This window comes from Apteryx mantelli, chromosome 12 (genome assembly GCF_036417845.1).
Source record: "Apteryx mantelli isolate bAptMan1 chromosome 12, bAptMan1.hap1, whole genome shotgun sequence".
Taxonomy (NCBI): Eukaryota; Metazoa; Chordata; class Aves; order Apterygiformes; family Apterygidae; genus Apteryx; species Apteryx mantelli.
Genome location: NC_089989.1, coordinates 5,538,108 through 5,553,198, shown reverse-complemented (window position 1 = coordinate 5,553,198; position 15,091 = coordinate 5,538,108). Strand labels below are relative to the sequence as shown.

The 15,091-nt window shown below is 38.8% G+C and overlaps 1 protein-coding gene across 1 annotated transcript in view; it reads left to right on the top strand.

Moving 5' to 3' along the window:
- The window catches only part of CACNA2D3 (calcium voltage-gated channel auxiliary subunit alpha2delta 3), a 512,160-nt gene that overhangs the window by 99,379 nt on the left and 397,690 nt on the right, over window positions 1-15,091 (top strand). The window contains exon 3 of the mRNA XM_067303580.1: window positions 6,449-6,565. Coding sequence (XP_067159681.1) covers window positions 6,449-6,565 — 117 coding nt within the window. The remainder of the gene's footprint in view (window positions 1-6,448; window positions 6,566-15,091) is intronic.

Below are 15,091 nucleotides of genomic sequence, written 5' to 3'. Positions count from 1 at the left end.
ATTGTATACTAGATAGCAACTAAGATCGTTTTGTTTTTAAATGCTTACCAGCCATCAAACACAAAGTAAAGACAATTTTAATAACGCTTATTTTGTTAAGGTCTTTAAAGTTGCTCCCTCAAATGCATTTTTGATTAAGGGACCAGATGATAACATAACAGTGGCACTCTGCTGGGTTTTTGTTGTTGTTGTTGTTTAAAAAAAAAAAGGTCAACAAGATAATATGAAAATAGAAAATCTTTTACTAAGGAAGGGTTCACGGATGAGTCTATCGGGGGAGTGCACTGTGCGCATTTGCTGTCTCTGCTGTGATAGTGCCATCTGAGCCCCCTTCTGCTCAGTGGAAAAGCTCCCACCCCCCTCACGTGCACATATTATACCGGAGACTGCTTTTTCCTTGGCTTCAAATTCAGCTTCAATCCAACAGTGCAGATTTAATTAGTGAGGCCTCACTCCTAATGAAGCAGTTAGAGGCCGAGCTATGTATTTTTAAATCTTCTGCTGGGGATTGCTGCACCGTCTCTCGAGTGCGGTGCTCTGGTACGTCGGCTGTAGCGCCGTGAGCTTCGGGTTCTTTGCGGTTTGTGTCCAATCAGTTCGAACATGGTTTTTGTTTGAAAACAATGTTGTCTTGTAAAACTCCGTGATAGGTTTTCCATATCAAGGCAGATTTATATTCTTAGTTCTGATGCACAAGGAAAGGGTCGTATTTTGACAACAGTAGTAAGCCTTACTCTGTGCATAGCTCATTCATGGGGTAAGGCAGCACTTAATGTGACTATGCAGTCAGTTTGCTGCAAAGTAATTGTGGTTTAGGGGTTAATCCAATTAAAAGCAAAATGAACTGTAAAAATGAACAAGAGTTTTTAAAGCACCCTGAATAAATGCCATTTGTTGCAAATTTTGTTCAATAGGGTTAATAGCATGCAATTAAAAAAATTTTTATTAAATGAGAAGAGCATCAAAAAATCAAAATAAGCTTTATTTTTAGACTGTTATGAAGAATGCATTAGTGAGAGAGTAAACGTTGTTGTTGATACATAAATATATAGTGTATTAACCACCTTTCTGATCTTTACACTCTAGAAGATCTTAAATTAAAAAATCACAGGTTACTTTGAATAGGAAAGTTAACATTCGTGAAGGAATCCATGAGTTTAGGGGTTAAGAGTAAATGGAGAGAGAACTCAGTTTAAGACAGACATAGCTTTTGTCTCTATAACTAAAGAAACCACTCAGAGCTGCAGACTGCATTAGCTTTAAGCTTGTTGTGATCTTGCAGGCTCGTTCATCGGCTACCTTTGACTGTCAGAACATCTCAAATACAGAATTAAAATACTTTCAGTAAGCCAATGAACTCATGTGGCACTTCAAACCAGCGCTTCTGCGCCGAAGGGGGTCGCTGTTAGTGCTTACACGGCAGATTATCCGAATCAAGTTTAAGCAGTTAAAGCAAAAATATATTGAATAGCACAGCCTTTCTACTAAGCAATGCATATTAATTGAAATCAAAGCTATGGGATTTAATCAAACACGTATGTTTCTGTAATCTCATTTTGCATTTGCAGTGCTGAGATTTAAACATCTGAAAGAGTTTGGGGTTGTTTTTTGGGTTGGTGGAGTTTTTTTTTTTTAATGGCATAGAGTAGAAGGATACTTTTTTAAATGGAAAAATGGATAGATGGATCAAGTGGATATTTGATCTTTCTTTTATTTGCATGAAGGTTCTGCTGTCTTTTTCATTATTAAATAAATGTATACACGTGTGTATATCTACACACACGTATATATGACAAAAATATTATCTCAAATAGCCACATTTGTGAACTATGTGCAAATATGCGAGACGGCTATGAATACGCTTCAGAGGCTTCACATCAGTTTCTAATATGCAACCCATAAAGGATTACTACAAAATTCCTGTACGGTAAATATTCCACTTTAATCTGGATGACGGTGGTGTTCACTGGCTCTGGAGATCACTCGGAGGAATATCCGTCATAAATGGCTTAGTGTTCTGCGTACGTACCAGCACCCGCGGACTTGCTGAAAGAGGGATCCTAAGGAGTGTTTACACAGTTGTAACTCTGGAAAATATTTCATTGTTTATTTGTCTGTTTGAGCGGAGCAGCATAAAAGCAATTATCTTGATTTCAGGAGGAAAGGGTAGAAATAGATACAAACACAAGCAGAAACACAACTATCACGTTTTATCCTTGGAGAAAAAATTTCAAACCGCCGCTGACACATGGCGTCTTTCTGAAGTCGCCTTGCTCCGCGAGGGCGTTTCCTTCCCTGCCTCGCTCGCTCAGGCTCCGTGGATTTTTGTAGACGCCTCAGTGCCGGGTACTTGGGCTGCGCTGAGCGCTTCGGACTCCGGTTTTGCGTAGGCGGCTTTCTGCTGCGTTGTTCCTAGATGGTCGTTTGCCGTGCGGGGGCAGTAAAAAGGCCTGAACCCGTGACCGGCATTAAGGGTTCTGACAGTGAAATACTGTCCGTCGTTCCCTGGCGCTTGTGTGAAATGATCTGGCAAAACAGATACGGCAGAAATAATGCCTTTTTTGTGTCTGCCTTCTCAAATGATAAATGTCCTTGTCTCCGTGGAGAATTTCTTACCAAACGCTGATTTTGCTAACAGAAAGCATCGGTGTTTCAGATAGGTTTGTAATGCGGCAAATGGAAAGTTGCGCGGTTGCTTCCGCGCGGTGTGCCGGGCGGTCGGCAATCCGCCGCTCGGAGGCGACGTTCCGCCGCGGCTCTGACCTTTCCTAAGCTTGCGTTGCGCTAGTCACTTGTTTACGGCAGAGTTAAGGCTGTCCTCTCACCTCCGGTAACAGTACAAATGTATCAGTATTGGAAACGTAGGCGAGAATTCTTCAGTATCTCTTACTGCCGTCAAATTTGGGAATACTGAGAGACACGGAGGGTTGCGCCTGTTTTTAAAAAATACTGCATCACCGACTTTGGTTTTTTTCAGCGGAGGGGAGATGGCCGATGTAAGGCATTGCTTGAAAGGGTCGTTCAGAGCAGTAGTGCTGCAAGGTAGTTTGCACCTGGAATATAAAGTACAGCCTGACCCAGAAGCCCGGCTTTTTTTCACCACTGTTGGTGGTGGCGTTTTGCTTAATTGCAACCCTACTGGCGCAGCTGCTGTTTTGTCAAGATTACATTACAACAAAATAAATCATTACGCTTTAGAAGTATTTCAAACTTATTTTGAATGAACTTTGTTCCATCTTGTTTTAGCCAATTTATTTAAATTAAAAACAAATTTAAAATGTAAAACCTAGTGGTGGGGAAAAAACGAGAGCCTGGAGGTCAGGCAGCCTCTGGAGTGGAAGTAAGAGACTCTCTTAATTCTGACATCCTTCGTTGCAGTTTTATTGGGGTTTTGTTTTTACATATCTGCTGCAATTCAGGTCTCTTGTTTTAGTAGTTTTATTATAAAAACAACTGGTTTCTAGACTGAACCTAAATTTCCAGCTTCAGGCACACTGAGTGTTGCAGAGGAAACGTGTAGACATGCACAGGTTAAGCTGGCACCTCTTCCCTCTAAACACAATCTCTAGAGCACAAGGATGCTAAAACCAGCTGGTGTTCTTTCCGACCACATAATTTCTCCCGTTTTGGAACCTTCCACTGACGACTGAAAAAACAATACAACTATTTTTATGGCAATGAACACTGATGTAAAATATCTATTAAGTAAACGTCTTGGTTGCCAAGGTCCTACAGATCAAGTAAATGCTCCTAGTATGTTGCAAATGTTCTTGAAGGGTTCCAACAATTGGCTAGACATGCGTTATGCAAGATGTGTGGTCTTTTTAATTATAACTTAAACAATATCTTCTATTTCCTTCATTTTTTTAATATGTTGGTACTTCTGTATTTAAATTAGGAAAAATGAATGCATTATGAACTAGCATACTTGTAACATTCTAGAATTATCAGTGCATAAATCACCCCCGTATATTTTGAATGCATATGATGATGATGATGATTATTAATTCTCAGAAGCTCCTGTTGTTTGAAATCCAAGTGTGGCTTTTTTGTATGTTCTCACCATAGCCTAGTAGGCTGTGTAGTGATATTCTCTGCAGCTAGAAAATGTGTTAAGTTCAGCTGTACCACTCAGTTTTCTGACAAACACAGTGAATAATCTCCTGCTATTCCTCACTTGATGGCGAAGCTTAAATCAATAAATCTGACGACCTGAAAACAGTCTCTTGGAGTGATGCATTTTAGAAAACTTTCTAAGAACTCGAAAGGAAACTGTTTTTATCAGAATCTGATATACTGAGCTTGATTTGTGCGGCTGGAAATGAGTGATTCAAAAATTTGTACTTGGATCTATTAACATAATAAATGTTGTTCATGGCAGTGCCTTTTCTTTCACTTGTTTTAAATTCTCCAGACTTGAATCCTGTGAGATGTGAACAGACTTTGACATCGTCAATTAACTGGGAATGCTTTAAATTTACTGTTAATTTACAATTCTTATCGCAGTTAATGTATTTTACAATAACATTTACCTGTCTGTTGTTTACTGCATTCTTCTACTTGCTCCAATCAATCAAAAAATAGTAGTTTTCTATTTTAGACAAATCACTGTGCTATCCTACATTAATTTTATCAATGCGGGTAGTAGAACTTGAGCCTGAGTTTAGTAATGGTAGAAATGGACTCGGAGAGTTGAAATCAGAAATCTGCTTATGATTAAAGGGCAGATCAAGAGGAAAAAAAAAATCTTCCCTGACCCCAAGGAGGGGGCAAAATTGGGGTGGTCTGCCTGGGGCTTCTCGAAGGCTGCTGTAGAAACCCCAGTAGAACCCAGTGTCATAACAGGAAATAGAGAAAAAAAATCATTACTGGAATGGGAAAGTTACAGAATATCAAAAATCTATAGTGTGTCCAAAAAGTTTACTGATTACTGACAACTTTGTATTTTTAACCTTCTTATGAAGTTGTCTGCCAATTATGTCTTATGAAATATTATTTGCCTATCAAAGCATTCCTGCAAGTAAGTTCTTACAGAGAAATATGCACAGTAAAGTGAGCCCAAAGTATCGTTTTGCCTTGAAAATTAGTATTGTCAGAAAAAATTAATTTCTTGTGGGCGCAGTATGCGGCGGCTGAGGCGATCTGTTGCAGCAGACCCCTCGCTCCCAGCGCCAGCCAGGGCACGACTGGCTCCCACGCTGTTCACCTTTCTGGTCGCTTAAGCATTCACCCAGGGGCTCCGAGCCGCTCTTTTTGATGCCCTTATTCTTCCTGCTCTGCCTGATGTTGAATGAGGCTTGGAGCTAATCATAATTGCACAGGCAAATTTTATTGATAAATCTTATTAATAGTCCTGGGTCCTTTTTTTGTCTCCAGGATTGTGCTGTGGGTTGTGCTAAGAGCCTGCTTTTCAAGCTTGGGAGATATTTTTCCCAGCAGGGCTGAAGCTGGCAGAAGCCCGCTATGTTTTTCATCTCCCTCACACTATCAGGAAGGTATGATTGTGTGAATAGGTTAAGAGTTCAGAAATGGATAATGAGCAATGGTTAGTTCACCACAACTCGTACATATTTTAAGTGGAGATAAGCAAACAATAACCAGACTGAAAACCATCACTTCTTAGAGTGCTGACTATAATGGGATGACATGGGAAGGGGGAATGTTTTCAGTATTAAAGGCTTTGAAGACTGACTCCAAAGAATATTATCATGCTTTTCTTGTGCATTATATTTTTATAAGCTTCATTGTAAACACTGATAAAGAAAAAAGTTGATATGCAGAAAATAGGATAAAAATTGTTTGGAATATACTTTGAATGCTTAGTCAGTCTGAGAGTTTTTCATACATTGGCAAGAGACCGTAAGGTAATGCTTATCCATATTGTATAAAGGATAGTCGTATGCTTGCATTCAGATACAGACTCGTGTTTGTGGTTTGTTTGGGGTTTTCTTTGCATGGAACATTAAGAAGGTCTAGATAAGCTTATATTATAAGTATTAATAATATAAATATTGTATAAAGCTCATGAAGTAGATGTCAAAAAGAAATTCATCTAAGGAGGAGGAGGATTCTAGGTTGTTAAGCCACAGTGGGTTACCAAGAATATCACTGGTTTTAAATGATTTTGGATAGTATATTAGGATATTTTACTATCTTTTGTCATTGAGCTGAGCGGGGGAATTAACTGTTGTGAGGGGAAATGATCATTTTTCCACTGTGAAGGAGATAAATATTTCTATTATGTTTTCGTAGTGAGGTTCTGGTTCTAACCCAGTCGTTCCATCTCTGTGACAGTGTCTCAGCACAAACTAGCCCTCTGGTACTCAAATAAATAGCAAATAAACGGAGAAAGTCAGGGAAAGCGTAATATGAAGCTAATAATCAGTTGTCAAAATTTCTGCTGATTCACCCAAATAACTTTCCCTTTTTTTTCTGTTTTATTTTCCAGAAATACAAAGAATATGAGAAGGATGTTGCAATAGAAGAAATTGATGGCCTTCAGCTTGTGAAAAAGTTAGCAAAGAACATGGAAGAAATGTTTCATAAAAAGTCTGAAGCTGTACGGGTAAGCAGCAGATCAATCTGCTATTTCATTCTGTGGTGTAAGTGTATAATTTAGGCTCTGATAGCTGTATTAGTGATTCAAGGTGGTGAAGTGGAAATGCTGAAGCCTTCAGAAGTATTTTAGGATCAGTTCTCAAGAGAATAGATATAAATTATTTATATCATCATTAGATAAATGCAACAGTGTGCAACAAGGTTTGGACTACCAGTTTCCCACGTGGGGTTGTAAGGTATTGTTTGTGTTCAGTAAAACATGGTGACTACATATGGCTCTGTATTAAAATATGGTAGACTTGACAATATCAAATGAAAGAAGACTTAATTTTCTTGCTCTCTAGTATAAAAATAGTATTGGAAGGGATCTTCTGAGTTTAATAGCTATGCTTTAGTTCAGATCCTGAAAAAGATGCAGATGCCTAAAATGGGACCAAATCCAAAATTCCTCTGACTGCAGTAAGTACTATATCACCATAAAGGCAATTTATTAATGATAATTAAGTAGCTACATCAAGCTTTCTGTACATCTGCAGATTCTTTTGAATCTCCATTTGACCCTTGTTTTGTGCTTAATTGTCATAGCTTTGGTGTTTTATTAGATAAGATTTGCTGTAAAGAAGGAAAACTCTGTGTTCTGCTTTATCGAATAGGAGCTCTTTGTAACACATGCATCCTAAAGAATAGCAGCTGTTCCTGTTGCGGTTTTCATTTTGCATTTAGAAATTTAGGTGACTGCGGGTAATTTTTGTTCCTGTTGCATCAGCTATACCTCCTTTAGCTGCTCTACTTCCCACCAGATCTGGCTGCTCAAACGAGCTGAAGGTGTCAAAGTCTCAGTTGCGTTGCTGGGGGCGTAGCCCAAGGGTGGAGATTCCTTTTGTGTAACTGCAGGTATAATTCAGCCTTCAGCCTTTTATTTTTGGTTATCGTGCAAAAGGAAGGAAGGAATGTTCTCTCTCTGTTTTAGAGTTTGAATCTTTTGGGCTGGCAGTGAAGTAAAACATATTTCAGCTTGTAAACTGAGTGCACTTGGCAGGGAAGCGCAGAAAGACAATAAATATGGAACCCACAGTGCTATTTTTACAGTCTGTTTTTTAGAGGAAAAACTGCATTTTAAGATGTGCGCACCAGCTTCCAGAAGCCTGCAGAATATTGACTCTGGAGAGGTTGTTTTTCTTGCTCCTTAGCAGAGGAGTAAACTGCTGCCCTAAGATAATAAAAATATGGAAGAGCGTTCTTGGTGCACATGGTCATTTAGAGCTAGAAATCCCTAGCAAACTACCCACATGGAAGGAGAGCATCCATTCCCCAGGCAGGGGGTGTCCTGAAGGCAGAGCAGAGGGGCTCTCGATTAAAGCTTTGCAGTGAGTATTTTCTAATGTGAGCTTGCGAGGTGTTTATGGAACTGTTCTGGCCTTTAAAATTGCTGGTGGCCAGTATGGGCCACTGGGCTCTAAGTAAAAAGAAACCCAAATTCTGTGAGGTTAAAGCATGTCTATAATATTGTGAGAGAGGGTTTTAGTGCGACAAAATACTGGCTGAAATCCAGAATCCCTGATATGTTTATATGTTGTTTTTCTTTCATCTTTGGAATAGAAGCTTGGTTTGGACAGGTCACCTCATTTTAAAATAGATCTGCTTAGTGTACACTCCAGTCAAATTATTCTTCTGTAGTGGATGAATTTCATTTTCCTGTAGTAAATTCAAAGTATAAGACTTTAATTTGCCAGTAGTGCTTAGTATTTTATGTTCTGAGAAATACAAAACCCTTTGGTACACTGATGGTTTTGCACAAGTTCCTCTTCTGTATGCTCATTTTCTCGTATCTGGAGAGATAAGAGATACAAGATATGAGGTTCATACGGAGCTAAGACCTCTGTTCCAAAACAGACAAAATAATGCTGTATTATACTTCCTCTAGAACAATGGCATTTTGACATACACTTTTGATAGAAACATGTACTAAGAGCACCAAAACTTAGAATTCAAAATAATGTTTTCAATGATCTGCCCATGAACTGCCATGAACTGACAGTAATATTTGGGTAAGTACCAAACAACGAGTAATATGCAAAATATCCTTCTGCCCTAGAAATAATGGGGCATCCTTTGAGAAGCTTCAAATCCAAATGTCGAGAAAATGTGCTGTTCCCATGTCACCCCAAACTGGTATCCTAAACCACTGATTGAATTTGCTTCATGTAGCCATCAAAATCCATAGTTTAATTTAAAATGTTTTTAGGTAATTCATTTTAATCAACATATTTTCATCTTTTAGCAGATGTAGCAATCTATGACAACTATTCAGAAAACCACCATAATATAAACCATTTAATTTGTAGAAAATGGCAGTAAGGAAGAGCTGGAAATACAGAAATAGGATGGCTTGGAAAGACCTTTGTTTTTTTGTTTTGCTTTCCATCTTCAAACACGTTAACTTGTTCTTAGCTACTAATCTCTGTTGAACTCTCTTCTCCCTCCTGCCCCTTTATATTCTGGCTTGAATTTTTATGTTTCTGTCTCATCACTTTTCGTAGTGACTAGTTGGTTCAGTGTGATTTTTATCATATTCATCCCCTGTTTGAATTACCCTTCAGTATGCAATTATCCTATCACAGAAAGTCCTATTTTTGTGCTGTCAGATACATAAAATAAATGGAAAACTGAAAGTGCTAAACCAATTATATAACCTTTTGTCATCTGCTTACTGATGGAAACCCTTGCAAGCAACTTTTTTCCCCAGTGTTCACTATTTACATCAGATTTATGTCAGTTCAAGATATTTCTGTTAACTATTTCTTCCCTAATATTGCCTAACTTAAGGGAATATTGGAGAGGCAACCTCAGATTTTGTGCTGGAATTTTGTGAGATGATTTAAGATAAAACCAATGAAGAGTGGGTTTGATTCAATCTTGCTGCTAGTTATTTTTGTTTATAGTCATGACAAATGCAGAGTTATCCATTTATCTTTAAGGCCACGACATTCAGGTTGGGAAAGATCTTAGTGCCCATAAGGTGGAATAAATAGAAATGTTTTCTGAGCTGTTCAACAGTGGTTTTAGCTTTACAGCCAAACCCAAATAATCACTTTGAGAGTTCATTGTCACTTGTGGTATTCCTTCAATTGCTCTTCCTGGATTTTTAGTGATTTCACTTGTACGATAAGTGCTTGGTCAGTCTTAATTTCAAGTTAGCTGTGTTCTTTTTCTGTTTTCTTTTCTTTTCTTTGAGAAGGTCTTATGATGCTGTGTCTCCAGTCACATTTGAAAACTGAGGAGAGCAGGGCACTGTGACATTATGGTCAGCAGCAAACGGCTACCATAACAAACCTGAGAGGAGAAAAGAGGTGGAATTAAAACTATTCATTTGCTGCTTTTTTAATGGTGCAATGGGAAAAATCAGTGAAAGGTGATATAGGACAAGGGCAATGAAGAAGAAACTGAAATGAAAGAAAAATAAATTCTTAGGGAAAGAATATTCTACAAGTTATTCTTAAAAAAAATTCTTATGTAGTTAAATTTCTCTTCTCATTAGTATTTCGCTGCAAGTAAAGAGAATCCTGTAAAAATGTTTGTTGATTTACTTGTAAGATGGCAAATCAAGTGTTAAGGATTGGTTTTCTTTAAAGCAGCTACCATTGCTGCAGCAGAAAATGCAAATACAAGATTTTCTTCCTACTGTAGCTACCTGGCGTTCATTGTGGAGCTGATTCTCATTATAACTGTACTGTGAAAAGTAATTGCTGTTGTACAGTAATTCAATTTCAGTGCATTCATGCATCAGTAAGCCAGTGGGGTTTATCTGGGGAAACCTGGGACTTCAAAGCTTTTTATCATGAAGTTCCACACGCAGAGAAACATTTTTCCAAGGAGTAGAATATCAGCATTTACATTTAACAAACATTTACAATGAGGAGAAATGGCTTTTTTTTTTCCCACTGATAATTTTTACACCAGTCTTCAAGCTGTTTTCAGATAATATTAGGCTGGTATTGTTTATGCATAAAAAATATAATGTATGTTTTTGAAATGTTTGTGCTTATTTATATACATATGTATGCATTTGCAGATTTTAGTGTGTGCCTGTATATATGTGTGTGTACATATCTTTACACACATGCACACACGTATGGAGGTTTCTATATGTAATATCTCTATATACAATTTATTGATGTATCCATATATTAACTATATAAGCAATATATTAAACTACGTGTACTCTAGCCACATATTGCTAAGCAGGTACTGATAAATTGGTGTCCTGGTCAGTAAATCAATTTTTATTAATAATAACCAAAAAGTTTTTCATACGCTGATGAGTGCAAAATGAACTTGGCTGGATGAACCCAGAGGTAATGACAAGTAATTCAAACGTGAGAGCGAGAGTTCCTGAATGGGCAAAGTATTTTTATCCATAGGAATATTTTGCAGGGCTCTGAACAGATTGGTTTGTGAAAGCTAAGAATTCACACTGTGTGCAATGAATCTAGCCTCTATTGACAAACTACCCACACGTAGTTTATTGTTTTCTTGGATGCTTTTGATATTCAACTAATTCTTGGTGTATAAATTAATGGAGAACGCTCCCTCGTTTGATCAGACCCATCGGTTACAGAGAGTAGTTTTTATTTTCTGATTGACTGAAAGTAGCATTTAGACCTGGGTTTTGAAGGTAAGTGCTTTAGTATACCAGTTTCCTAGCCGCCATTTAAATGCCTTTGCGTTCCGGGAGATATTTCAGTCATTCACTTTGAGACTGCCACTTTCAGTTGATGTCACTGAACTCGGGCACAAGAATAATCGCAGAAAACTGAATTATGAAACTGAACTCCGGTGTTAAAACAGCGTTATTTTTTCACATGTGCTCGTGGATAAGGAAGTTTTTATGTGATGATGTTTTTTCCCCCGTAGAGTAGATCGTTTCTGTTCCCTTCTGCAGCCGAGGCGCGCTCCCTGTTGCCGCCTTCGCCGTGGTTAAATCGCTGCAAGCGCGGGGGCGGTCGGAGGAGCGGAGCAGAGCGGAGCGGGGGGAGGCTGCGGGGAGAGGGGCGGCGTTCGGACCCTGCGCGGGGACCTGGGTGCGTGCGTGCGTGTGGCGGGTCCGTCTGAGGGCTCAGGGCAGGGACAAAAACACTCTCAGGAGGCACGATACGGAAAATGGGAACCTCACCTAGGACTTTAAAAAAAACCCGAGCAAACGACTCCTTCCTTTTCAGTAGTCTTAGATCTGTGTTCTCAATACCATTGAATAGCTTTTCTTTTTTTCTTTTGCTGCGTGTCTCTGGCCAAAGCGGAGATGATTCGGAACACGGGGGGAGCAAATCTGTTGAGGAAACATCATTTTTACTCGGTTAAATTTAAAAAATCTCGCTGAAACTTATCAATGGTGTTGAAGGGCCGTTTAGCACCGGTGTCGTATCGAAGGGCCGTTCACCTGTGCCTGGGAGCAGCGATGGGGCCGGTCGGTGGAGCCGAGCCCGGGCGCCCCGCCGTGCGGTCCGCGGCGCTCCCAGGCCCCCGGAGCGGCTCCCAGCGGCGAGGTTAGCCCGACGCCTGTCGTTCGAGTGTCCCCGGCTGCCGCCAGCGCCGGGAAAAGGCCACTGCCAGTATCCTGGGTCCGTTGCGTGTGCTGTTTTCTTGCAACCAGGTGTCTGCCTCTGGTCCGGACATTTAAAGCAATATAAAAGTATAAAGTAATCTGTTTCATACCGTTTTCGCTACAGTTTTAAATAGAGTTGGGTTTTTTAAAAACCCCAGCCATCTCCATAATTTTCTACTTCTTAATTCTTAGTCTATAATACGGTTTAAGAATTGCTGGAATGCAATCATTCGTTTACTATCTGGATGGCGCTTTGTTAACTTAAAAGCTGAAAAGCAGCGACTTCCCCCCGCGCCCGAAGGAAAACTGAGGCAGCGGTGCGGGGTCTGCCGAGCGGCTTCCGAACCGCTGTTTTTTCTGAGCGACGCTGTCTCAAATGTACACTGTTTGCTACAGCCGCCCTGTGTTTTGCTACACTGTGGGATTTTTCTGTTTTTCTACCACTTTGGTCAGGACTGGACTGGGAATGGCATTCTTGAAAAGAAAAGCAAATGATAAGTCATTTTTCATATATCATAGGAGACAAAAAGGTCTTAAATGTGAAGATTTATTACTTTGCTGAACTCGCTGTTTCTAAATGTATGATTAACGCATTTCCACTATCCACACTATTCTCTCATTCAGCTAATTTGCATTTGTAGGATTAGAAGGAAGGAAAATTAATATCAATATGCACTCTTCAAAATTTTGCTGTTCAGCTTATGCTATTCCAATCTCTAACCTTTTAATATTTTAAGAAAAGTTATATTTTTATCAGCAGATTAAAATATAAAAATACCATTAAATTTATAAAACTACTGGAGGAAGGAACTGTAAATGCTTGTGGGTGGAAGGGAAATTATGGTGAATCAACCCAGTGTCACTATAAATAGTTTCAAATGACAGAATAAAGACATAATGAATAAAAGAGAGATGGCTATAATTGTGTTAATTACTGCCAACAAATTAAAGGTTTTCAGCAATATTTTTGTATTCACATTTGCTATTTTAACTATAATTGTTGATAGTTACTTTTGGTATCATTTGAATTTTGCTGACAATTTGACTGGTCTTTCATACAGAAGTGATGAATTTCCATTCTGAAAGCATTAAGAGCTTTATTTACTTTTTGGCAAATTAGACTACGCTGGAAAATGAAAAGATGGTTAATAACCCACTGACAGTCCGCGGAGTATTTGGTAGCATAATACCCAACCCTTGACAGTCATATCTTGAACAATATTTAAAGGCAAAGCAGATATTTTTCTTATTTACTGCCTTTGGACTTCATAATGGTTGCTTTTGCCAAAGATGCGAAAATGAGGATCTTCAAATGAGGTATTAGCGAGCCTATTCTAGTGCAGTTTAGCTGGATCACGTATCGCTCCTTTGCTTTTTAGTTCTTTGAGCCTTTCAACAAATGTACATAATTGTGAATAAATATTGCTATGAATTCTGAAAGGACAAGCAGAAGAAACCAGGAATTTCCTTTTATTGGACCATGGATCTCAGGTAGGCCTTTTTTCTCCTTAGCCTTCATTCCCTCCGTACAACTGCAGTACGAGTGCCCTGACTCCTGCTGCCCTGTGCAAAAGGGGTGAAGGGGAAGGGTGCAGCCAGCTTCTCTCTCGCCTCTGCTGTCCGGGAAATGGGACAGTCCCAGCATCGTCTTGTAGCCCTCTGGCGTGGTAGGCAGTTTTCCTTCTGCTGCAGTCGTATGAAGGTTAGGAGTTTTGTCCGTAGACATCTCCGAATCATAGCAAGGACCCTACATACGTTGATTAAACTTTATCTAACTCATATGGCCTAAAATCCGGCTGAGACCGTAAGAAGCTATTCTCTGAATAGGTAGTGGGGAAAAAACACCCTGAAAAACTAAGGTGTTTTTGCCCTTTCTCATGCAGACTGAATTTCTGTTTAACTTCCACGGAATGGAAGGAAAAGCATCAAAAACTTCAGAGAGCTCTTTCACCTCTGCTTAATCCCTTATTTTTAACCGTTCAGGTGTGCATTTATTGTAAGGACTTTAAATCTACAGAATTTTGTGCATCAACCTTTTCCCTCCGCTCAGAGTGATTTTGTTCTTTTCAGTCTCCAAGCCTCAGCCTGTACTAGAGAAAGAAAACAAGAATTTGCTAGATTCATTTTTGAGGAAGAGCAATATTTTGCATTTATAGTGTTTAGGAAGTTTGGGGGATAGGTATTTGTCAGGATTTTCAGGGAGTTATGTATATAATCATATACATGCAGTATTCAGAAACTACTATTTCCTAAATACGTGTTTTTATGGTTCTGCAAATTTGGAGCTCTCATTGTGCCAGTACAGCTTGAAGTAAGTATCTAATAAAAACAGAGCAACTTGAACTACACTTTCAATTCTGGCTTCCCTTATAACTCTGGCATATTTGTACAGGAAAGCAAATTAAAACTCAAAGCTCCAAAGTCCATGCAAACTAACAGGTTTTAGAGAATTTACTGAAATTCTTTAGGAAGTTCAAATTTAGCAAAAATGCACTTAAGAAAAAGAGGGGAAAAATGACTTGCAGAGGAAATCTAAAAGCATTTGCTACTGGAGATGATTATGAAGGTTTTATCTTTAGTGATGCAAAAAGTAGTGAAAATTATTTAAAGATATTGCATTCAAATATATAACACTTATCTGAAAATACAGGCAGAGAGGAAAAATCAAACCAGCCACTTAACTGAAAGATTCATTTATCAGACTTCACTGCAGAAGTACATAACATTCAGACTTCATCATCGACAACATAAAATAGCTTTCCGCACAGCAGGAAGAAAACAGTAAAGAAGTTTAAGAAGAATTCACTAGGATAAATTAGCCCTATGTATTCTTTCTTATCACTGTTCAGGGTATTAGCATATTTTAATATTTCTCATTAACATTATGATTTTAACAAAAACAGTCATATTGTCCAGCTTGGTGTTCATTAT